The sequence below is a fragment of the Cannabis sativa genome, chromosome 1, assembly GCF_029168945.1.
Source record: "Cannabis sativa cultivar Pink pepper isolate KNU-18-1 chromosome 1, ASM2916894v1, whole genome shotgun sequence".
NCBI classification, from domain to species: Eukaryota; Viridiplantae; Streptophyta; class Magnoliopsida; order Rosales; family Cannabaceae; genus Cannabis; species Cannabis sativa.
In genome coordinates this window covers 552,289-578,122 of record NC_083601.1, presented here as the reverse complement: position 1 = coordinate 578,122, position 25,834 = coordinate 552,289, and the positions used below count along the sequence as shown (strand labels likewise).

General features: G+C 30.7%; 3 protein-coding genes across 5 annotated transcripts; 1 reads left to right on the top strand and 2 right to left on the bottom strand.

Moving 5' to 3' along the window:
• Positions 1 to 5,583: 5,583 nt before the first annotated feature.
• LOC115705473 (glycerol-3-phosphate dehydrogenase [NAD(+)] 2, chloroplastic) lies at positions 5,584 to 10,595 on the bottom strand. Of its 2 annotated transcripts, XM_030632811.2 has the most exons (9): positions 10,053 to 10,593; positions 9,651 to 9,787; positions 9,444 to 9,549; positions 9,018 to 9,219; positions 8,794 to 8,881; positions 8,450 to 8,597; positions 8,053 to 8,202; positions 7,805 to 7,954; positions 5,584 to 7,698 (listed from the first exon to the last, which is right to left on the bottom strand). In XM_030632811.2, exons 1-9 carry the CDS (start codon positions 10,389 to 10,391, stop codon positions 7,684 to 7,686), a joined length of 1,335 nt encoding a protein of 444 aa, XP_030488671.1. In that variant the 5' UTR covers positions 10,392 to 10,593; the 3' UTR covers positions 5,584 to 7,683. The 2 variants fall into 2 exon arrangements, with proteins under 2 accessions (XP_030488671.1, XP_060958046.1); XM_061102063.1 differs by having other exon boundaries at positions 5,584 to 7,954; positions 10,053 to 10,595.
• On the top strand, positions 5,773 to 7,258 carry LOC115705474 (F-box protein CPR1). The gene has a single exon (XM_030632812.2). It carries the CDS (start codon positions 5,773 to 5,775, stop codon positions 7,006 to 7,008), a length of 1,236 nt encoding a protein of 411 aa, XP_030488672.2. The 3' UTR covers positions 7,009 to 7,258.
• A 9,943-nt stretch (positions 10,596 to 20,538) lies between the features above and the next one.
• LOC115706609 (two-component response regulator ARR17) lies at positions 20,539 to 22,254 on the bottom strand. 2 transcript variants are annotated; one of them, XM_030634318.2, is made up of 6 exons: positions 22,106 to 22,254; positions 21,482 to 21,673; positions 21,269 to 21,351; positions 21,071 to 21,148; positions 20,897 to 20,967; positions 20,539 to 20,787 (listed from the first exon to the last, which is right to left on the bottom strand). In XM_030634318.2, exons 2-6 carry the CDS (start codon positions 21,627 to 21,629, stop codon positions 20,691 to 20,693), a joined length of 477 nt encoding a protein of 158 aa, XP_030490178.1. In that variant the 5' UTR covers positions 21,630 to 21,673; positions 22,106 to 22,254; the 3' UTR covers positions 20,539 to 20,690. The 2 variants fall into 2 exon arrangements, with proteins under 2 accessions (XP_030490178.1, XP_030490177.1); XM_030634317.2 differs by having other exon boundaries at positions 21,482 to 22,243.
• Positions 22,255 to 25,834: the final 3,580 nt, after the last annotated feature.

Sequence of the window (25,834 nt, the reverse complement as noted above, 5' to 3'; positions counted from 1 at the left end):
AAGAATTTAAAATCTTAAAATAATTTAGTAAAATAAAATATTTCTTAAATCAATTAAATAGTATACGTGATCATTTTTTAAATGAGCAAATAAAGATTATGCAAAAGAAACTCAATAACAATACCAACCATCTCAAGAATATTAAGATTCTCAAATACTTCAAGTTCGTATAGCTAATATTTTGATGTTTTTTAAGGCTAAGACACTCAAATAATCAATTTGACTATTAAAGATTATTTTACTTAATGTTAATTTTCATTTCTGTTATTCTTTTTAGTTTTATAACTTAGTGTTATGTTGTTTTTATTTATTTAATATTAGTATTTTTGTTATTATTATTTTGTATTTTCAGTTATGCTCATGTTCTAAATTAATTATTATTTTTATAATAAATTTTAATTTGAGGACTAAAATATAATATTATTTTTTTTAAAATAAAATATAAGTTAAATGCAAAAAAAAAAAAAAAAGTTTTACAGCAAATTGGTGTATATTTAAAATCTAACATTATTCGAGCATTTCTAATGGTCCACCATTTCACTAAATTGGTGTGGAATCTTCACACTATTTCACTCCAATAGCACACTAAATTAGCGTACACCAAATTCTACAATATTAAGGGTATTGGATTTTCAGTCTACACCAATTTGGTGTTAAACACATTTTTTTTTTTTGCATTCTAGCCCTTATTTTAATTTATTTTAAAAATTAATCTTATATTTTACTCCTCAAATTAAAATTTATCACAAAAGTAACAATAACAAAAATACTAATATTAAATAAAATAAAAATAACATAACACTAAATTATGAAACTAAAAAGAGCAACATAAATAAAAATAAACATTAAGTAAAATAATAATTTAATAAACATTAGGTTTGATTTTATTGAAGTTTCTCTTTTAAAAAATGTATAATGTTTAATTGATTTAATAAATATTTTATTTTACTAAGTTATTTTAAGATTTTAAATTTTTACTAGTAATCACGATATTATTATATCATAAATTAGCTATTTTAGGTTATTATTGTAAATTAGATAAAATGTGAGATCTCTTAAGTAAAATATATTTATTTAATGAGATATTTAGTGTGAATCATTGGAGTTGTTGTACTAAAAGTAGAATATTCTACATCAAATTAGCGTAACTAGAGTATTGAGATTTTATGTCCTAAATAAAACACATTTCAATGTAATTAAATTTACTAATTAATAAAAGATCAGAAATCATTTTATGTTGCATGGTTCACATGATTTCTTTCATGATTATATGATTAATGTATAAATTCTATTAAATTCAGAACATATAATTATTCATGATTATAGTGTTGTCAACACAGTGGAATATAATCATGATTATGTGTTTCAAAATTTTTTGTCCAATGATTTGTCAGTACACTGGATTTACACTAACATGATAATCAACGATAAAGTTTACTTACACTTTGGATAAGTGTCATGTCTTTCTAAGGCATTGGTAAAGTATGCTAGTATCGGATGTATGGAGTATACATCGGACTGGACCGATATTGACAATCAGATAAGATATTATAAACTTGCTGTTATATCTATCTAAGTTAATATCATTGATCTTAGGTCAATAAATCTTAATCCTAAGATGGTTAGGTTCTTGCTTAAATGTATTATTTGTGTTCTTTTGACTTGTTCATTAAAGCTGACCAATTGGTTCAGCTCAATACTTACATCTTAAGAACATTATAGTATAATTGAGTAGAAGCGCTAATCATAGATATGGAATTTATAGTATTTATAAGTGAAACAATGATTTCCTTTTAGCTTGGCTTAACGCGATAAATGATTGAGGTCTCATTTCAGTAATTATATTAGTTTACTGAAATATTATTTACAATTAGCTAAGTGTTCTAAGGATAAAATATATTGAAGGATAGAACGGTAAATTTATCTCTACTTGATGTAGATCATCTATAGAGAATCTTTGACTATATTAGATTATAACAATGGATAATTAGTAGTGTATCCATATCTTGAAATATATAGAACGTTCTATATATATAGAGTGTGATTTAGAATCTATAATGGAGTCAGGAGGAATTAATAAGTTAGAGAATTTAGTTGGTAAATTCTAGAGCTTCTTATTGGAAGCTTGATTATATAGGCCCATAGTCCCTACACTAGTTGAGATAATACTGCTTGTAGACTCAATTAATTAGTTTTAATTAATTAATTATAATTTTAAATCAGACTATGTCTTATTTATAAATTTTCTTTAAGTGAGAGTTTAATTGTGAAGAAAAGAGATTTTATGGTTTATTTGTTAATTAAGAGACTTGGTAAGGTCTAATTAATAAATAAGTTAAATGAAAATTTTATTTGATAATTAATTATAATTATTAAATAAATAGTTTTGACATTTATAGAATTGAAATTGGAAAATATGAATAAAATGGAAAAATTGTAACTAGTGAGGCCCACTATGTATGGCCTACCACTATGGCTATTTTTTGCTATTATTTTATCTTTTTTATTCCATATAATTTAAATCTTAAGCCCTAGAAGAAATCTTATATAAGGAATAAGATGACTCTCATTCTAATAACCTAATTCAGACTTTTCTATCAGATAACAAAATTGAGAACCTTCTTCTATAAAATTTTGAAATCATTCTCCCTCTTCTTCTTCATTCAATTCGAACCAGAGTTAAGAGTACATGCTCACTCATATCAAGTCAAGTACTCAAAGACTGTGAAGAATCCAATACCTGAAGGAGATCCAAGTTCAAATCTTGTTATTACTTTGTGAAAGAAAGGAACAAGGGTTAGAGATCTGAATGGAATGAGTCATTATTATTCCGCTCCCATCAATGTTAGGCTTTCCAAACTTTAAATGTGTTTATTTTCATTGTTTTAGGAATTCATATTTAGGATGTTAGGTTATAGAATTATAATCAACATACTTGTTAGTATATCTAGATCCTGATAAAATAACTTCCAACATAGAGATGGTCTTAATGGTGTATAATTTGGCGCACACCAATTTAGTGCATATTTTGGTGTGTTATTGGAGTAAAAAAAATGTAAAAAATTCCATACCAATTAGGTAAAATGATGCACTATTGGAAATACTTTTAGGAGTGATTAATAGTTTTTAAAATACTTATAAGAATAAATATAATTTTTTATCTTGAACTACGACTTTTATAGATTTTATTTCTTGAACTTTGTTTTGTTACAAAATTTTCTCTTATGGTGTTCAAATCGTTGCAAATATTCCTTTTAGTTACAATCTACTCAATTTTTAAAACAATTTACTTATGTGACCATGAGTTACAAGTATAATTGCAGTAAGAATATTTATTCAACAACTATAAGCTATTTAAAATTTAATATATTAACATTAAATATACAACAATTATCTCTAAAAATGTATATACATATTTGCATAATTTATCATTAGACTGCTATTTATGCTTTTATTTTGAATAAATAGGATTTTTGTCCCTGAACTATAATCTTTGTAGAGTTTTGCCCGCTGAACTTTTTTCTGTTGCAAAAATTCCCTCTGAACTATGCAAATTGTTGCAAACATTCCCTCAAGTTACGATTTCCTCATTTTTCTAAACAATTTGCTTATGTGGCTATGAGTTGCAAGTATAATTGTAGTACAATGGCTTATTTAATAGCTTTAAGCTACATTAAATTCAGTTTATTGACGATAAACATACAAACAGTAGCTCTAAGAATGCACATACATAGGGGTGTGCAGAAGGTCATCCAATCCAATTACAACCAATCGATCCAATCCCAACCGATCCAATAGAATCGAATATCCAATCATAATTTTGGATCAGATCGGATGTAAATTTTAAAAATCTAATCGGATCGGATCGGTTGTTGGATGGGACATCCGATCCAATAGATAACCGACCAAACTGATCAAATTATCATTCAACTGCCATCCAATTATATTTATATAATTTTAAAATACATTTATAATTTTGTATATTTAATATATTTTATTTAAAAATATATATTATTTGATTTAATATACATTTAACACATGAGATTGAAAAAAAAAAAACTTTAGATCTAAAGTATTAATTGTCATCCATCTAAACGCAAATAAAATTGTCAATGCGTATTAAATAAATTTTATTTTTAGCGAATTTTATTATGAGATCATGAGAATTAGATTGGACTAAACTAATATTTATTATGTATGTTGGATTATAAAGTTTTAAATTATGTTTTTTTTATATATATTTTTCTTTTTAATAAAATTAACTTAAATGGTAGCTAAAATAGACTGGATGGATCCGATTCAATCTAATAAAAAATAAGTCAATGCATCCAATGGTTGAAACCGATCCAATCCAATACATCCATTGGATTGGATAACTCAATTCGATTGGATTGGATCGGATGACGAAATTCAATATTCAATAAATAATTGGATTGGATTGGTTGAGTCCAAATCCATTAGATGTGATCCAATAAACACGTGACATACATTCATAATTTATCATTATACAACTATTTATGTAATTATTTTGGCTGGACTCATGAAATGAGCTAGATTGACGTTATGTTAGTGCTATATCAATATATTATTTAAATAAATGATCAGAATGCAACTGCATGGGAATTTTCGCAACAATTTTTATAATTTAGGAGATATTTTTACAACAAAGAAAAATTCAGAGGATAAAATTCTACCAAAGTCATAGTTTAAAGGGTTAAATCATATTTATTCTTTTATTTTTTGTTTGAACTTTTGAATTGAAATAAATTTATATTATATTAGTGGTAGATTAATAAATTATTTGAAAAAAATTAGTGGAATGTAATTAAAAAGGATATTTACAATAATTTTTACAATTTATATAGTCTATAGAGAATTTTTGCAGCTGAAAAAAATTTAAGAATTAATACTCTACAAAGAGTCACAGTTTCAAGAAGGACAAATCTTATTATATTAAAATATGTGGTACAAGTGTACGAGTGCCTTTAGTAATTCTCATAAAATTAGTGTAACATTATTATAAATTTATCATTATTAAGATAATCACATAAATATATATTTAAATAAGAAAAAGATAATAATCACATTTTTTTTAAAAGGATAATCACATATTTACATAACGCGTTTTCTATTTAATTTTGAGGGTACATAACGCGCTTAGATGGCAAAATTGAAAAAAGAACCAAAAAAGAGTCCAAACAAAAGCAAGGAGGAAAATTAAAAAGAAGGAAAAGCACTCAACTCAACTCAACTCAACTCAACTCAACTCAGGTATCATATGGGTGATTTTACACAAATTACGTACTTCTAACGCCAGCTTCCTAAAGTTTCAGTACGTAAATTAATCAATTTTCATATTTGCTCCATTATGAACAAATATAAATCAAATGTTTCATATTCATTTCCTCCACTCCGCACCCAAACCAAACCAAACCCCCCCTTCATTAATTATAAGCAAATTTATAAAAAGAAAAAGAGTTTAAAACGACATATATAGTACTAAAACAACATATATGTGTACCACCTTTTTTACACACATTCAAAGATAACTTATTTATCTACCACATGTCTTTGTTTTGAGGCACCCAACTCAACCCATTCATTCCCACTTTGCCCACAGTTTTTGAAAAAATACACCCACAAATTGAAACCAAACCAAACCCACCTCAAAAAGAAAAGAAAAGAAAAGAAACCACCTACCTACTACCTTGCGAGAACAACCCAACCTCAAACCCAGCCACCGTTCCTGCTAAACCCATTATTATTATTATTATGGAGTTTCCAGTGGACATCATTGAGGAGATTCTGAGAAGACTGCCAGTCAAAACCTTGGTCAGATTCAGGTGCGTTTCCAAGTCATGGCGTCGTCTTATCACCAGTCCCGACTTCGTCAAAACCCACCTCGCCAGGATTCGATCCGACTACCATCTGGGTTTGGCTTCAAGTATCATTCTCTCTCGCTATGGGGATTCTCTCTTGTCCATGGATCCTCAGAACGAGGCTTCTCAACAAGCTATGGAGCTTGATTTTCCCATGCTTCCCTACTTCCCTTATTATGTCAAGGGTCACTGCGATGGTCTCATCTGCTGCGTTGTCAATGATGGATCTCAGGGTTTTCTTCTCTTGTACAACGCTTCCATCAGGGAGTACAGGAAAATGCCTATTCCTGCTAATTTCAGGAGCACTAGGGAGGTTTTCGGTCTAGGGTTTGATGCTTCCACTGATGATTACAAGATCGTCAGGGTTCCTTCCATGTATTGTCGATTAAAGGTTCCGAATTTCGTCCCCAAGGTTGAGGTTTTCAGTGTCACATCCAATTCGTGGAGGAAACTCCCCGATGAGGACACCCCTCCTTATTTTGTCGAGCATGTGTTCCAAGCCACGAACGCCAATGGCGGCTTGTACTGGCTAGCTGAAGAAGGCGATTCGCTTCGTTGTGTGATTCTCCGATTCGATTTATCGTTTGAGAAGTTCAGCGTGGTGCCACCGCCAGCTGATGAATTGAACCGAAATATTTCGTGGATTGGGACTTTGAAAGATCAGCTTTGCGTGCTTCATAGTCAGAGATTGAGCTATGTGGATATATGGGCAACCAAAGATGACAAAACCTGGACGAAGCTCATCACAGTTCCACGGTCACACGGCTCGAGTCCATCGGTCTATGGCTCACGGTACACGCCTCTGTGCTTCACCAAGAGTGGCTCTTTGCTGATCAGTGTTGGAGGAGGAGAAGGGTTTCTTAGCTATGACCCAGTTAAGAACACTTTCACACAGCTTGAAATTCGAGGCGCAGAGCATTATTTGCAGGAAACTGCCTATTTTGATAGCTTGGTTTCGCCTTATTTCGGCCATGGGAACACTGCCTCGACTTCTTCATCCTCAAGTGGGGAAGAAGAAGAAGGATGGCTAGCTGACACTTCCTCGAATAGCAGCATCAGGCAGCTGATTCTTGGCTTGAGGCGTGGACTCTCTTCCAGTAGTAGTCGCAGCCGCAGTAAACAAAGATAAGAAGTTTTTACCTTATATTGCTCATCTGCTTGTGATTGAAATGCTTACTGTAGAACTATCAAATCTTGACTGACCTTTTACGTGGGAAGGCACTAGTTATGTTATGTTGTTGTTGCTGATGACTAACTGACTGATAACTGAACTATCACAAAACTTGTAAATGTTTTTAGCTTTCTTACTATGGAGTATAAACTTTGGTGTGCTACCATATGATGAATATGTGTATATATTTTGGTTTTGAGTTGTGACATGTTATACTTTTTATTGTTCTTGACCTTGAATGTTGCACCGTGGTGGCCATTTGATATGGAATCTGGATACCCGAAATTTACAACTTTAAAAGAATAACAAAAATGGCTCTGCAATGGTAAAGAAATGACTTATTCAATGTCATGAATTATTTTGTCATTGAGATAAAGTAGTCATTCTAAGTTGACAGCAAAATTCAAAGCTTGTATATTGTAGAAAATTTGCAAAATTGTACTCTGCTCGAGTTTTCCGTGAAGAGCAGAGTTGTTGAAAGAATAAGAGAATGAAACGTTAATCTATGTAAATGAATGGCTCCATAAACTATCGAGCCAAAAAAAAAAAAAAAAGAAGAAGAATGTATGGTAACACACTGTCACTGGTATATGACTTCAATGCTTCCACCCCATTTATCTTATTGCCGGTGGTTTATACTTCTTCAACCTACAGTGGAATATGATATCCTAACAATTCAGGTAGAATTCAAAAACAAAGGATAGACAAAATAAACAAATTAAAGTGTATATCACCAAAGGGGTTGAAGATTCACCTGAGGAAGGCTCATCAACTCAAAAACAGCTTTTTTTGGTGTCAATTCATTATCAATAATCCGAGCAACTGCTGTTAAAACTGGCATCTTCACATTATATTTCTGGGCTAGTGCGACCACAGCTCCAGCCGTTGATACACCTTCTGCCACCTACTCAATATGAATCATTTAAGTTACAATTCACAATTTTTATCGTACTTTATAATAATCAATAATATGTTTTGTACACCTCAAATCAAAATACATACTTGATTCATGGAACTCAATATATCATCCAGTCTCTCTCCAGATCCAAGACGAACTCCTACAGTTCTGTTTCTAGAAAGATTCACAAAACAAGTAAGCATGATGTCTCCTGTTCCTGACAGACCAGTTATTGTAGTCGGCTTTGCACCCATCTTCAAGAATTAGTTACAGAAGAAGTTGTGAGAACCGAGAAAATGAATTGAGAAAGCAAAAGGCCACAGCAGAGCAATAATAGAACTAAAGCCAATAACCATGGACAAAGTAAACAAAGCTTATGCAGAAAATGAGAATTAAGTAACAATATAATGGTACACTGCAGAGAGAGTATGTTCTTTCTTATAATGAAACTTTAATTAAAAAGAAGAAATTTTCAAACCATTCATTAGGGAAGTGGGATACCTTTGTTGCCAGCCATCGTATCTCAGAACAACCTTGTGCAACAAGAGCTGCCATAGAATTATTCCCAAGATTCATCCCCTCCACCATTCCTGCAGCTATTGCGAGCACATTTTTAAGAGCACCTGCAATTTCCACCCCTGTGACATCACTGGAGTTATCAGAGGTTATGAGCTGGGCCCGTCCACTCAAATGCATACATAATTCTTCTGGCATTATTTAACACGGGAGTCATGAAATATGGAGGAATTGGAGTATGCAATTGTGCTAGCTAACTTGGCTTATCCCAACCAACTTAGTTAATAGGAAATGATACACAACATAAGGTATCTCATGTGAGGCAATACCTTGAAGTGCTGATTCTTAGATGATCAGAAGCTAGTAGCTGCTGAACGGCATTTGCCAATTTCTTGTCTTTTGATGCCACCACCATTGCTGAAAAGAATTACACAAGGGAAGGATGAACATCTTTAAACATGGCCTAAGCAACGTTTGTTCAACAAATCTTTAGGCAATCTATTAATCCTCAAGATGATAAGCTAAATCAATAAATCTTAATGCCCCACCTCACCTGTTGGTAATTTATTCATAAGTTCCAAAGAGAAAGAAGGTCCTGACAATGCAATGAAAGGTTGACGCTGATTCTTCAGTGCGTGGGGAATAATCTGAGACATCATCCTTAGTGTATTGAGCTCTAAGCCCTTGCTGAGGGATATGAACGGCAAGCCTGGATCGACATAATCAGCAATTCCGGCTAGAAAAGACGAGCTGAACTGCACTAACCATAGACAGATTCAGGTATCTGCCCATATTTTATGCAAGATGTTGTAATATGAAAAACAGGCTATGAGTACTTTTGCAGTGACTGAAACAGCACTACCTTAAGTAAACTAAATTTTAATTTTATCTTAGCTTGAATTGAGGGTTTGCTATAAACTTATTCGAAAATTTGAAGCAGAAATTAATTGAAATTATTAGTATAAGGGAAGTGAGAAACCTGCACAGGCACAGCATGGAAGCAATAGTCAGCACCAAGCAAAGCAACTTTAGCATCAGTCGTTGCAATTAAATTTTCTGGAAGCTTGTGTTTTGGGAAGTATTTACTAAGAAAGATGAGCATAGAAAAAGATTTAACACACATTACATATAAATGTATATGCACTGATATAGCATAACATTACTGTGACATAAGATTTGGGTGTACCAATTATAATGATTCTCATTGATTGATTGACAAACTTGAGGATCACGTACAAGCATGTTAACTTCCAGTTGGGACTTTCTTTCAGCAACATGAGCAGCCATTGCTGTACCAAAAGATCCACCTCCAAGCACAACAATCTAAAGGGCCAAAACATGAACTAAAGAATAAGACATCCAAAGTTTTGGTGACATAATCAAAGAACTGAAGAAAATTAACTATATTTTAATAATGATAGCTACTACCGAAACATAATAATATCAAATATCCGATAAGGTTACTATAATTGTGAACCTCTCATAATGAATGTAAGGCAAAACCATGGCAGCTTATTATGTAAACACAAAAGAAAAAGAAGCCATCCTGTGCAAAAGATTGGGGAACATTGAAAAAAGAAAAATAGACCTTGTTAGTTCGCTCAAGAACGTCAGTTTTGGCCTTGTTGCGCCATGAACGAGACCAGCGGACCAGCTTCTCCCACGCCAACCGGACTGCTCTGCGGCGATCCCTTGTACGCTCCGAGGAGGAATCGGGAAGTGGATCTTGGTCTCCGGGAAGCGAAGTCGAAGCAGGAGTTGCTGAACAACGGAGTGAGAGTGGAGGGGCGGGGGGCGAGTGGATGCGGTGAAGAAGAGTCGATTTCTTTGTAAGTGGAAGATAAGGACGGTGTGTATTGGTGGAATTAGAAGGGAAGTTGGGGTTTAGGAAAGATGACGATGAGGGTTCCAAGATTAAGGCTGCCATTGTTAGTACGGACTACGGCGTTTGAGAGAGTTCTGTTTTGTTATTTGGTTTTGGAATTTGAGTATCCAGAAGAAATGTGAGATTTTCACTTCGCTAATTATCCTTCTCTTTTCTCTTATATATTCCTTGTTTTTCATGTGTTTGATGTACAATGAGAATAAAAAATAAATAAAAAAGAAAAGGAAATTATATATGGTGCCAGTGAGTTTGCAGTAAAAAAAAATATGGACAAAAATAAGGATTTTTTTTATTACTAGTTTTTAAACGTGCGTTGCACGAGTGTGATATGTATAATTATACATCTCATATTATTATAATATTTTCTTTTGTTTTTTTTTTGAAATGGTATTTTTTTTTTGTTCGACTGCTAAATAATTATTTGGCTCCATCAAATAATTCTTAAATCAGTTAACAAAAAAGACAAAATAATCAATTAAATAAAACAAAAATTAAATTCATATATGTAAATATATAATTAAATTTTACAATCAAAATCATCTAATTCTTTTATGAACCAAACAACCTATTATAATTGGAGAAATCTAATCTAACTCTAAAAAGAGAGACATCACGGATAAATAAAAGAGCAGTTAGATAAGGTTCAACTCATGTTTGTATCACTGATAATATCAATAAAAAATTAGCAATACTCACTTTTTTTTATCAAGAAAAGGATATCATTAATAAAAACCATCAAAGTTTACACAAAACCTGCTAAACATCACCCAGGCCAAAGCCCTCCCTCAACTACATTATACAAATGATCTCTTTAATGGATAAATCTCTACTGGTATAGTTCCCACCCTTGACAAATAACATTCTATATTTCAGAGAGTTTTTATCAACTATCTACATGAGTAATTAACATAACTTTTTGTTCAAAGATACATAAATTTTTATTCCACCAAATGCAATAAACTTCTCAAGCCAAATACTTGAAGTCAGCTATATAAGATCTGATATGTTGCATGATCCTTAGAGAATAACCACAATCAAAGAAAAAATTAGCATGTGTATCATCTCCATTGTTGCAAATTGGACAGGACAGCAAGGGAAACCTAATTCCTCTACACACCAAGCGGTCCCTGGTGAGAAGGTGGTTGCTAACCATCTGCCACAGAACAAATTTGTTATGTTTAGAATGTAATTTTTTTTTCTACAGAATTTTGAGAGAGAGAGAGAGAGAGCGAGAGATTTCAAGTAATTCTCTCTGCTTTTCTATGTTCTTAATAACAAACATCATTAAAAAGAAATTCAAATAAAACATAATTCTAATTAATATAAATATAGTGAAAGAGGGAATCCCAAATAAGCTTTCTAGTTCAAGACAAATATACAATAGAAAAAGTAAAAAAAATTTAAAACTTAATTATTTTCTTTAAGCAAATTTTCTTCTTTTATTTTGTTTTATTCTTAATAAAACAATATTCAAGAGAATATACAATATCACATGAATTAAACTAAGCTAAACTTACTCAAACTTGTCGAGAGAAAAGATACAATGGTTACAAATTTGATCGAAAATGACAACATGAAAAGCCCCATGAACCAAATCACCATCACCGGCGGCTGTCACAACAATGATAACAAAGAGACCCAATATTATAAGACTTTACTAAAACACAAATAATGACTTTAATTCATAAACCATTCCCAGCAAAATCTCAAACATCTTATTACCAAATTAGATTTTTGGAGCATTAGCAAGATTTGAAATTTGAATTTTTATTGTCGTCTGAGATGGAATATGAATCGTCTTCTGTAACCATCAAAATGCTCAAAAGTTATAGAAACCAACCAAGCAAGGTACAACCTCAAACTTACAAGTTACAACAGTTATTATTGTTTGTTTTTGTTATGATTAAGATGCTTAAACATCGAAAATTGGGTCCGCATGCATTGTATTTAGTTTAATGCATGGTGTTAATCATGGTTTTTCCGTGAGTGGTTACATGTTAGAATATTCTTCCAAGATATATATATATATATATTTTTTAATTTTTGTGGTATGGGCCAGGTAAGTTTGACCAAACCCAGTTAAGCCCATTTAGCTTTTATACTTCAAAACTAAAAACGCACCGTTTTGGTTGACGTTTTCAATGAATAGTAAATATATTGGCTCTTTTTATATATGTAAGATGTAAGATTTTTTTACTTTAAAATAGTTTTTTTTTTACAAAATTTCACACAAAATTTTTTATAGTAATTAACGGAGCAACTTAAATCGTAATTAAAATCTACATAGTAATTCACATAAAAACTACTGAAGAAACTACCAATACAATTCAAACTGTAAATTTAAAGAAAAAAAAAAGTTAAAAATAATATAAAAGTAATTCCCCCAAAAAAAAAAAACATGCATTATAGTTTAGTTATAATATACATATCAATCAATATCAACATAAAGGAAGGTTTAAAACATTCCATGTGGCATCCTAAATGATCTTTTTATCTTAATCTTTCTTCTCATTTTTTCTAATTTAATTATTTTTTTGTCTTATTTCTCTCATTTTAATTATACAAACCACGTATTTTTGTATCATTAAATTATAGTGTGTTCTCATTTTTATAACTCACATCATTTATAACACCTTATTATTATTATTATTATCATTATTCAACAATATATATATATTTATCTATCTTTCTCTTTTAAATTAATAATAATAATCTCTTACTCTTCTTTTTTTTTTACCTTTTTTATTGTTTCCAACTTTTTATTATTTAATAAAACACCTATATATATAATCTATCAATCTATATCAATATCAATCAATATATATATAGGAGAGTATAAACATGATAAATTGACACTATATTTGAGTTCTTTTTCATTTTCTTCATTTGCATAATTTTTTAATTTTCTCTCAAATTAATAATCATAGGATTTCTGAAATATTAATAATCATACATACCGATATATGTAGTCCAAATATAGATTCACATGATCAAAAATATTTCATCTCCTTCATAGATAATTACTCACACTACATGTTTCTCTATTTAGTTCATAACAAAAGTGAACCATTAGGTAGCAGAAGTGGAAAAACAATACAACAAGTAAATCAAGATAGTGAGATCAGATAGAGGTGGAGAGAATTATGGTTGACACAAAAGATGGACAAGCACTCGGTCCATTTGCGAAGTTTCTTGAAGAAAATGGGATTGTTGGCCATTACACCATGCCTAGTACAGCCAAGAAAAATGGTATTGCAGAAAGAAGAAACTGAATATTAATGGACATGTTCGGAGTATGCTTAACAACAACTCTAATCTTTCTAAATCATTGTGGACTAAAGCTCTAAGGACATCAATGTACATATTAAATTGAGTTACAACAAAGGCACTCTCAAAAACTCATTTTGAATTATGGAAAGGTTGGAAAACAAGTTTAAATCATGTACACATTTGGGGATGTCCATATGAAGTTGGACAATATAATCCACAAGAGAAGAAATTGGACTAAAGGACCATAAGCAGATTCTTTATAGGGTATGCTAAAAAGTCTAAAGGTTACAAGTTTTATTGTCCATCTCATAGCACAAGAATTGTGGAATCAAAGAATGCAATTTTTTTAAAAAATGCCTTGATTAGTGAGAGTGATCAATCAAAGGACTAAGGTCCCGAGAAAGATCCTCCAGAACCCTCTACTTCAAGAGCAAGATTGATAATGGCCAACACCCTTTGAAGTTAAAATGGGTGTTGAGCAACCACTACCAATGTAATGTCCTAATGCTAAGGCACGCTACAGTACTTTTTCAATTACAGTGCTATCTTTGCTAATCAAAGAATTTTCTCGAAAAACGTGTCAAATTAAAACTTTTATAATAAATATTAAACTTTATAGTTTACATAATCACTTACAAACACTGGGATCCCGTTTCTAAACTTTTATACAAAATACATAACCAGGTCGCACAACGACTGCAAAATAATACAAATTGAAATTGTAAAGTCCTTTTTTGGCAAGTTAGGTGACAAAATAATTTTTCCTTTTTATGGTAAGATTGCTATGCATTTATTTTCGAAATCTTACCTCTTTTATTCGGTTATAAGTTGCCATTTTCCTTGTTTGGAAAGTTGCACTTTCAGCTGAACTTTCCTTTGTTGAAAACTTCTCAAAAGAGAAGAAATTCTCTTTTGGAAAGTTGTCCTTTTAAGGGAAACTTTGATTATTGCCTTTTCCTTATTAATTTCGATTGTATCTTGATACAATCAGAATATCTAATCTGTTTTTGGCAGGAATCAAGCTTTGAAAGAAGATCGGACCCGATTTTAGCAAGTTTCCCATTTCTGGGCAGATCTGCTTCGTCAGCAACCGAATCTGATGTAGCAGATCGTGTTTGTTTTTGGAAAGTCTTTGTTCAGCTGCTAATTCGATCTTGTGGTTGCCTCTTTGGTTTCTATGATCTATAAATAGAGCCTAGAGAGCAACCATTCGAATTACCTCTTCCATTATTCATATTTTGCATTTATCTTTTGTGAGAAGAGAGTGTTTCTTTGTTTTGTGAGAGCCTAGTTGTTCACCTAGGTTCTAGTTGTTCTATTTCTGTTCTTACTCTATCCTAGAAGTTGTGAAGAACTACTTGACTGAACAAGAGATTGGTCTTCGGGAGAAGACTTGATAAAGCCTTACTTCGGGAGGAAGTAAGCACTTGGTCTTCGGGAGAAGACTTGCTAAAGCCTTACTTCGGGAGGATGTAAGCACTCACACTTCAAAGACGAAGGGAGTTCGGGCTTGAAGGTGTTTCAAGAAGTCAGATTCATAAAGTGGATTACAAAGGATTGCGGCAATACTTTAGAGGGAGTCTAAACTTGTTTAAGTCAATTGTCTTTGTAATTTTGATACTTTATTAATTGATTTCATTCTCTGGGCGTGGCCCCGTGGACTAGGAGTGTTCGTGAGAACACTGATACCACGTATAAATCTCTTGTGTCAAGTTATTTATTTTTCTGCAAATATTTTATATTACACTTTTGTTCGGTTTCTTTGTAGCAGAATTACTTTCTGCTGCTGCAAACGCTTACAGTTTTTATATTTTCTTATATACAACTGACATTTGCAAAAAACACGGTTTTTCAGAAATGTTCTATTTATGGTCTTAAATATGCATCTCGCCAATGGTACTTGAAGTTTGACAAGATTGTGACATTGTTTGGTTTCATCGAGAACAAGTTTAACCAGTATATTTACCTGAAGATTAGTGGGAGTCATCATATTTTTTTTATTCTTTATGTGGACGACATTTTACTTGCCAGCAGTGATTTGTCATTACTAAATGAGACCAAAAAATTTTTGTTTACCAACTTTGATATGAAAGATCTTGTAGAGGCATCTTATGTTTTGGGGATTGAGATATATCGTGACAGGAATCGAAACGTTCTTGGCTTATCTCAAGAAGCTTACATTAATCGTGTGCTCAAAATATTCAACATGGATTTATGTAAAGTTGGTTCTGTTCCTATTCTAAAAGGGGACAAGTTCACTAAGCAACAATGTCCTAAGAACAACTTAAAAAGAGAAGCAATGAAGAATATTTCATATCCAAGTGTAGTAGGGAGTTTGATGTGTGCTTAGGTTTGTACTAGACCTGACATTGCTTTCATTGTCGATGTTCTTAGGAGATATTTATCTTATCTTGGCCATGATCATTGAGTTGCAGCCAAGAAAGTTTTGAGATATTTGCAAAGAACGAAGAGTTTTATGCTTGTGTATAAACATGTCGACAATCTTCAAGTTGTTGGTTATTCAGATTCAGATTTTGGTGGTTATGTAAATGATTTTAATTCAATTTTTTGATGTATTTTCACTTTGGCTGATGCAATTATTTCTTGGAAAAGTGTTAAATAGACTTTAATCACATCATTTACTATATGTTGTTGAGTTTATCGTATGTTATGGGACATCTTTGCAAGCTTTATAGTTAAAGAATTTTGATTTTAAAGATACGACTAGTTGATTCTATTTCCTATTCTATGCTAATCTATTGTGATAATTAGGGGTGGGCATCCGATCCAATCCAACCTTTTTTTTCCTCATCCGATCCAATCCAATTAGTAATTGGATTTAGAAAATCATGATATGATCCAATCCAATTACACCTCAAAATCTAATCCAATCCAATACAATTACTAATTGGATTGGATCAGTTTTTTAATTGGATATCCAATTACACAGCTAAATTTCAATATTAACTTAAAAATATGAAGAAAAATACGTAAAAACTAAGTATTACCTTTTATTTAAGTTTAATACTTCATAAATATACTATTTTTACAAGTGTAATGTAGCTAAAAGTTTTAAATAATTAAAACAACAACATTTTTAAGTAATAAAATAGATCAAAACATCATAAAAATAAATACACAAAACAATCAAGTGTTACAAATTCAACATACAAAAAAAATCTAATAAAATATAATAAATATATATTATATTTTTTAATATTTTTTATTATATAAATATTTTTTTAATATATATAAATGTAATTGGATTGGATCGGTTTTAAATTGGATTTTGAGATTGACATCCAATTGGATTGGATCGGTTCGGTTCAATTGGATTGGATTGGATGATGCCCACCCCTAGTGATAATAAAATTGTTGTATTCTTTTCAAAGAATAATGAGATTAGTAGTGCTTCCAAACATATGGAAATAAAGTATCTCACTGTTAGAGACTTGGTCAAGAAAGGAGACATTGTGATAGAATATTGCAAGACTAAGTCGATGTTAATAGATCCTCTAACCAAATGATTAAGTATCGTTTTGTTTAATAAACATGTTGTTGATATGAGTATTTTATAATCTTTTGCACCTTTGGGTTAGTGGGAGTTCTTATTTTATCATTTGAGATTACATTTATATGTAATTTACTTGTTGATGTTATGAACTACTTTGTGGGCCAATAATTTTAATTATTGGATGTTTATGTTTTCAATTATATTTTGTTATATTCTCGAGAAGGATTGAATTGAAAGCATATAGTTCATATCTTGTTGTGATTATTGTATTTTAAGTATATTTACTTAATGACAATGATATTTTGTTGGCTTAATTTTTTAAGCAAATTTAGTGACACTGACTTATTAATTAAGTAGTGTGTGGTTAATTTCACTGGCTTATTCATTAAGCATCACGATATCAGTGAAATTGAGGACTGATAAGGATATTATGTTATTTTAAATTGATCACATGTTGAACATAATTCCTTGCCACACTACTAGACTTATTGACCATGCCGATTTAATACTTTGGTATTTGTGATTATGAATGTCTTTTGTTGAGTTAAAAACATTATGACTGTCATAGTTCATTATCAAAGGTTAAATTGGACCGGTATGTTGAGATGCTATCAGAGAACTATCATTTTTAAAGTGACCACAAATGTTTTCATGTTATTCAACCCATGAATTGTTTTCAAACAAAATTATTTTGATATATATATGAGTAATTTGCAGTATAAATACCTAAGTTTTATGCCGAGTAGCAGATAAATACCTAAGCCATATTTTTGGCGGTAAAAATACCTTCTGTCACTAGTGTGGAACTTCCGTAGGTACCTGGCCGTTATTTGCCAGGTTAGTGTCCACTTGTCACTATGTGATTAGTCCACGTCATTTAATTTATATATTTTATTTAAAAAATTAATTTAAACATTTAAAAAGCATTTTAAAATTAAAAAAAATCATTCAAAAATGTAAAAATTATATTACAATTAAACATAATTTATCAAAAAAACTAAATGACATACTTAAAATAAAATTAAACACATTTAATATATTCATTCAAATTCATCCATTGCTTCCGAACCCAGAAAATTTCTAACCTCAATTCAAATTCATCCAATGTTCTTCCCCAAATTTTTTTACTCAAATCCCACTTCAACCTGTAGCAACATCAAATGCGGTCGAAAACCTCATCACTCACCAACTTTTATCTAGCAAAATCAAATTGACATAAAAAATCGGATCACCAAGAAAACCCAGAAAAACTTGAATAATAATGAAAAAAACCCAGAAAAAATAATATAAACATTCCTAAAAAATCCTAATGAATTGGGGGAATTTCCATCACACCCTATCATGTTCTCTATATGATATTTGATTTATTTGTGAGGATCAACATTTGCCATCACGTTGTTATACATAATAATCATATGCACTGTAAAATCAATATCAGTACCTGCGCCTCATTTAAAGCTTCAGTGGATGATGGAGATTCCATTTGTTCTTCTCCATCTTTTAATCTCTTGGTGTAATTTCTAGCAACCTTAACTCCATAGGCAGCCCATAAATTACTAAAAAGCCCATACATATGCTTTCTGCTTTGAAAGTTTCTCCACTTGTTCTCATGGGAGAAACTTTTAGGTTTAACTTCACCAGCCTCCATGTCCTAACTCCCATCTTTGCCACTTCTGTTACGAAAGGTCTCTGGAAGAGAATTTATTGTTTGAGTACCCAACCGCGTAGAACATCCAGTAAAAAAAATCAGACCATAATGCTCCCGTCGATGACTAGATCTCCGCCAAACCCAAGTGTTCTGTCGAACTCACCCATATCTCCCTCACATTTCGCATAGAGAGAAATAGAGAGAAGGATACCGCAGGGAGAGAGAAAAGAGCGTGAGAGATACAGATCTAAGGGTTTTCGAGGTGGTGAAGTCTGTTGGAGCCATAGGCGGTCGAAGTTGCTCCGTCCGGCTCTGAGCAGGGAGAACCATTAACCTCCGATGAAGGATGTCCAGGGAAGAGTTAAACTGACCCATGATTGAAGTAAATTTCTTTTCTTGGTCTGATTTTTGTGAAAAATGGGAAAAATAAATTAGGGTTTTTGATAGAGAAATGAGATAGAGATGTAGACAAGATTAGACTAGAATTAGGGTTTCAGCAAGAAGAAGAATGGCAGGAAGAAGAAGAGGACGATGAAGAGGATGAATTCCAATTTTCTTTTGTTAGTTTTAGTTTTTGGGTTTTAATTAATGATTTATTTTATTTTAATTTAATTAAAATATAAATATTAAATATTTATTATTTTATTTTGATTTTAAATTATTTTTGTTTTATTTTTAATTTTAAATTGATTTACAAATAAAAGTTAAAAATTAAATGATCTGGACTAATCACATAGTGACACGTGGACACTAATCTGGCACATAATGGTCAGATACCTACGGAAGTTCCACACTAGTGACGGAAGGTATTTTTACCGCCAAAAATACGACTATTTATGCCGCAAATTACTTTTTATATATATAGATATATATTAAAATTGATGTAACCCAAGTAAAAATCCTTCGAAAGTTGTCATTGGTGAGGATGTTTTTGGGTGTGTGGTGGTGATGTCTAATAGAACTCCACTTTTTTTAAATTATTTTAGTTGTTGTGGTTATACAAAATGGTAATTTATTGCGAATTGTGGCAGTTTTGCAATTCACATCTTCTCTCATACACTTATTCAACAGAATACTTCAATGATCTCATTATTTACATTTTTTGGGCTCAAGAAACAACCAACAAAATCCCATTTGCATCATTGCAAGAGCCTATTTTCTCAAAAAAAAAAAAAAAATAGTTTAACCCACCTTTAGGATGGCTGAAATAGAGGATAGATGCAAAATTGTATTCCTGATTCAAATAGTCAGTATTGTAACAATTGTGAAAACTCTACTAGAGAAATTGTGGCTAATATCCATCATTGCTCAAGGCTATTTCAACTACAAGAAATTAATTAATGCTTTCATTATCTTTTTATTTCTAAAATGGTTGTTCGATAGATGTGCAACAATTTCAGATTGCATTGATGTAAAGTTTTTTAAGGTTGTTGAAGTCTTCTGAGTTTCTTCCCTTTTGAAATCTTGTATCCAATTTCCTTAAGGCATTGGACTAATGTGCAAATATTTTAATGGTGGATGATGATTGATTTTCGTTGGAATATTTTTCCTTCGCCCATTCTGTAATGAATAATGTATCAATATTATATAACAATTTGTTTCTACAAAAAAATAATGAAAAATAATTTTTTTAAAAAAATCAAATTTTCCCTCCCAAAAATTCAAGTTCCAAATTTTCAAAAAAAAAAAAAAAAAAAAAATTGGGGCTGAAAACAGTTAACAAAAATAAATCAAGCGCATAATAATCAACAGAAACATGGCAAAAAAAAAATGTGTGAGATTAATAATTAAATTCTTAATACACATAAAAAGTTTGAGGTAAAAAGTCTAAAATTAAAAAGTCTAGCAGAAAGATAATGAGAACGTAAAGCAAATTCCTATGGTTTCCAGTTTGTGAGGTGGTTCAATTTTAGCCTCTGGAATTCACCAAATGACATCTCAGTCTCTTTATGTCAGATTGCTTTAGGGGCTTTAACATGAACATTTGAGCTCCTTCCTCTAAGCACCTGTTTGTTTTGTTCAAGTTATTATTTAATTAAACTAACCAACCAAATTAATTAACACCATTATTCTAATATTGTAAGAATATACTACTAAACAAAATTATCTACTTACTTGTTAATACGAGTTGGGACATTTTCAGATGACATAATAACCACAGGCACCTCCTTCATCACTGACGATTCCTGTAATTCTCCAAAATAATATAGCCACATATTGAGCTCAATATAAAAAAAATAAATAACTTTCCACATAGTAATTATTCCTGGAAAATATGATATATAATACCTTGATTTTCTTAAGTAAGTCGTATCCGGTCATTCCTGGCATACAATAATCTGTAATTATCAAGTTCACCTTTGAGATCTGCAAACAGAAATTACCAATTAATTACTAATTTTATGTTTTGTTGATGTAATAATTAGCATTTTCTTTTTTCTTTTTTTCTATACCATAATAATAATATTATCTTTCACTTTTACTCACATTGCCTTCCAGGGAGTTTAGTCTATCATGATCTCCTAGGCCCAAGAACTCCAAAGCCCTAGGCCCATTTTCTGCAGTTGTTACTGCATCATCCATAAACAGATCCAACTTTTTATTTATTTAATCTTTTTTTTTTTTTGTTCTCCACCAAAAAAATAAATAAATAAAAATAAACTCCACAAAAACAAACTCAAGATAGGAATGGGGAAAAACCTTTGCAAGAGGATTTCTGGAGAAGCTTTTCAATGAGTTTGCGGTCAATAATATTGTCATCTACGGCCAACACGTGAGGCACGTGGTCTCCATTTTCCATTAAAGACGCCATTGAAGAAGAACCAGAAGAAAAACCACCACTACCCATATATATATAATATATATATATGTACACCCCCTTTAAGAAAAGCCCTACCAAGAAATTAAATTTGTATATATAGTAATGATAAGAAGAAGAAGAAGAAGAATAAACTCAACAACACTTGACCCACCACTACTCTAACGAACTCTCCTCTAATTATTAACAATTAATAAGAAAGCAAGCTAAACACGTAAGAGGAGAACCAGAACAGAAAAAAAGCTTTATACATATATTCATAAACGCTATATAACTGTTCTATATATATATTTATATAAAAAAAGAGAGTGGACTACAGCCAAATCGAATTTATTACTAATATTACTACACAAAGCTACTATATACTAAAGCACAGTAAAACAATAGATAGAAGAAACCCAACAGACCAAAAAACCTTTTCCTTTTTCTTTTAATTTTTTTTTTTGGTCTGACAACAAAATTTAAGCACACCCTAAAAATGAAAAGCTCACATGATATGTATGAACCTTATAATGTGGTCTGCTCTGCTCTGTCTTTCGTTTTTATACATTAAGACTAGTAAGTAAGTAAATGCATATTAAAGAAAAAGAAAGAGAGAGAGAGAGAGAAAATTGAGTAAGATAATAAATATCCAATTCACAGACATTTCGTGATCATTTTTGGGTTTCCCTTTGGATTTGATTCAGTCCAATTATTATTATTTTTATTATTATTATTGTTATGAATATTAATATTATTATTTCAGCCGTATCAAATCTCTGTCTCTTTGTGGAATCAAATATCAAAACAATCAAATATATTTGTAAGTATCAGTATCTGTTATTTCTCTTTTTAGACATCTCGTGACGCACTAAACAACACTTGTATTGTATGTCTATACCAAAACCCTTTTTTGTTTTATATATCTCAATAAAAATCAAATTTTTTCTTTCAAAAAAACAAAAAATTAAGAGATCCTTTTATATTTTTGAAAATGGGAAACAATTCATACCTTTGTTTTTTGAAAATATCGATATCCGATAATATTTATTTGTAGAGATAGGGTTTGACCTTTTATTATTATTTATATTTAAAAGAAGTATAGGCATCAAAATCAAATATCAAATCGGAATATAAGACGGCGATTAAAATATATTACATACATGGGCAACTGAATAAGTAGAAGAATATATGTAATTATTAATGGATTTTTTCCATTGATAAATATAATGTATATTCATACGAAGAATGAAGAATTTATATGCCATAATGAAAAAATTAAAATTATAACCATCCATGCAAGTATCAAAAATTCTAAGAGGTACCGTAAAAATAAATTAAAAAAAAAAAGCATAGGGCGGGAAAGGAGTGGAAGGATTTGTGGTTGGAAAGATGTGTGAGATGAAATTTGTCTTATATATGTAGAGGTAGTAGTTAGTACTAGTACTAGTTCCAAGGTTTAGCTTGGTCAAAAAAGACCAAAACTTAATTATTTCTATATATTTTAAAGAAATAAAAAGATCTGTCAATATTATCTCCACAATTTTCACAATCTCTTCCTCCTGATCTTCTTATAATTTATTGCCTAACTGTACAGAATGAGAATCTACTAGATTTGCTATCGTCACTCCCTTGGGCTTTGTTGCAGAAACACAAACCATGTTTAGGAAACAAAATCCCTTGTTCTTATTAAAAAAATAATAGGGATATTATATATATATAATTATTGATAATTTGTTTTGTAGGTACTTACTGCTACTATAATTATTTATGGTCTGACTTTTGTTTCTTCTATTAATTTAATATATAGGAATAGGATGATCATGCATTGCATGTATATATAAGGTGTACGGAACTTTAATAGAAGGTTCAATTCGTATTAAGAGAATCATGATCACAGTCCATTAATTGCTTTCTAATAATTGTGATCCGCCTCTACCTCATGAATCTCAGAAGATCAGATATATAAATATATATATATATTATACAGGGAGATTATGCAGTGGTATCGATCCTTAAAAAGAAACTATTCCGGTGGATAGTGTGGATACTTATTTCGATTTGATTTATATATATATATATATTTGATTTTAAGAGAATATTATTAGTTTTATGATCGAGTATATATATGATTTCATTCTGTAATTTTATTTAATATTAATTATTAGGAATATATTACATTATTTTTAGTAAATCTATCGTTTGTTCAACCAATTAAGTATTTTTATTATTTAATCAAAATCTATTTATACTTTTTTTATAGGGTGTGACATGTAAAAATAAAGAAAAAATTAATACACTTCTTTTTTAGAAGAGGTAATTGACAATAAAGGCAATTAATTAAAAAAAAAAGGATAACTGTTTGCAATATTTTATAACAATTTTTATTTAGGGCGCGTTTGGAAAGCTACCTGGGAATTAGAATTGGATGTAATTGGAGGTAATTACACAGTTTAACGTGTTTATGTGGCCACGTAATTACATAGTAACTGTGTAATTAGAGGTAATTGGGAGGCATCAATTACTCTTTCCAATTCTCATACCCCCATGAGAATTGGGTGTAATTACACTGTGTAATTACATACCAAAAATAAATTCAAATTATTTTAATTAATTAATATGATATTTTTAATTAATTGATATGATATTTTAATTATTTTTAATGTACGGACTTTCCCTTTTTCTATCAATCATCAAAAAATATGGTTGGATTGTATTAGCATGTTGTGTACTTCACAACTTTATTCGCAAGTGGAATTGGGATGATGAATTTTTCGAAGAGGACATGGAAAATGAAATAGCTAGGAAATTGTGAAAGTTTGAACAATATTGATTTTGATTTAGATTCAGATGAAGAACTTGGTGACGGGCCAACAGATGTTGACAAGCAATATATGTTTAATTTTAGAGATATAATAGCTCAAAATATATGGAACGCAAGACCAATTAGATAGTCTTAAAAAATTATTTTAAATATTTGCTACTAAATTGTTATAGTTTTGACTTTATTTTATGAAGAGATTATTATTTATTTATAAATTATTAATTGATGAAATTTATTTTTAAATATTATAATATTAATTTAATGTGTAATTACTAACTATCATGCCAAACATGATATTAGGAATTTACATGTAATTACCACTTGACATCCAAACACACATTGTATTTTAAAATACAATGTAATTACTATACAGTGTAATTACTACCCTAGTAATTACACAATTGTTTCCAAACAGACCCTTAGTTTTCTTTTTTAATAATAATGGTTACAAACACAGAATTTTTTGGTTTATGAGAAATTATTGAGTGATTTTTTTTAACACTTTTAAAATATTTCAAATCTATTCTATATGGCTGTAACAGAATTCTTGGTTTAACTTGTTAAATATTATTTAACATTTTCTTTTTCTTTTAATAAAAAAAATAAACGGAAGGTTAACGTGAATGTTAACCATTGTATAACTGTTCCTTACGATTAACGTGTTCCTCCCTTCATTCACTTTTTCCTAACCTATATCGATTAATCTGCCCACTTTCTACAGCAATAAGGAGATTTTCCTAAGAGAGCTCATTAGCAACTCCTCTGATGTACGTTTTCTCTCTCCTTTTATTACTGATGCTCTAATATTTGTTTGTTTATTTATAATCACACAGACACACTCGCACATACAGTTTATATATGACTTTGATGTTAATTTACATGCACTCATATATTTAAAATGTAAATTGTTTGATTTTAAATTATATCTTTGTTTGTATGTTAGATGATTGTGAATTATTTATCAGATGAACAAACTGTTGGAAATTATTTTACCAGGATCTTAGATCTACTCACAAGTATGTTGATTAACACCCTAAATATAAACTTCTAAAACGATTATAAAATTAAACACATATAAAGTATGAGAAACCTTACATTGGGTGCAGCGGAATAAAATGTCTCCTTCCGTTCAGATCTCTAACCCTTGTATCCTTTCTGCCGCAGAGTATTATCAAGATCTGAACCTGGATCTCTTTCTCTCCTTTCTTTAGTGTTGAATCTCCTTCTTGTTGAATGTCTTTCTTCACGATCTTTCTCACTATGAATGAGGTATTACTTGTTGTGTGTGGGCACTACTCTATCACTTAGAGGTTCGAAATTATTCAAGGAAGAAGAAGAAGGTGAAGGTGGCGGCTAGGTATAGAGAGAGAAGGCTCAGGTTTTTCTCTGAAGGAAACAAGATGTGAAAAAGTCTATTTTTCCTGAAGCCTTC

What these genes read in the sequence shown, in the direction of transcription:
- LOC115705474 (XM_030632812.2), top strand. Translation starts at nt 5,773, where the DNA reads ATGGAGTTTCCAGTGGACATCATTGAGGAGATTCTGAGAAGACTGCCA.
- LOC115705473 (XM_061102063.1), bottom strand. Translation starts at nt 10,391, where the DNA reads ATGGCAGCCTTAATCTTGGAACCCTCATCGTCATCTTTCCTAAACCCC. An exon ending in TCCATGCTGTGCCTGTGCAG is followed by an intron (nt 9,220 to 9,443) that starts GTTTCTCACTTC and finishes TGGTTAGTGCAG; the next exon opens with TTCAGCTCGTCTTTTCTAGC. An exon ending in TACGATGGCTGGCAACAAAG is followed by an intron (nt 8,203 to 8,449) that starts GTATCCCACTTC and finishes TAATTCTTGAAG; the next exon opens with ATGGGTGCAAAGCCGACTAC.
- LOC115706609 (XM_030634318.2), bottom strand. Translation starts at nt 21,629, where the DNA reads ATGGGTAGTGGTGGTTTTTCTTCTGGTTCTTCTTCAATGGCGTCTTTA. An exon ending in CCAGAAATCCTCTTGCAAAG is followed by an intron (nt 21,352 to 21,481) that starts GTTTTTCCCCAT and finishes TGGATGATGCAG; the next exon opens with TAACAACTGCAGAAAATGGG. An exon ending in ACTTACTTAAGAAAATCAAG is followed by an intron (nt 20,968 to 21,070) that starts GTATTATATATC and finishes GGAGAATTACAG; the next exon opens with GAATCGTCAGTGATGAAGGA.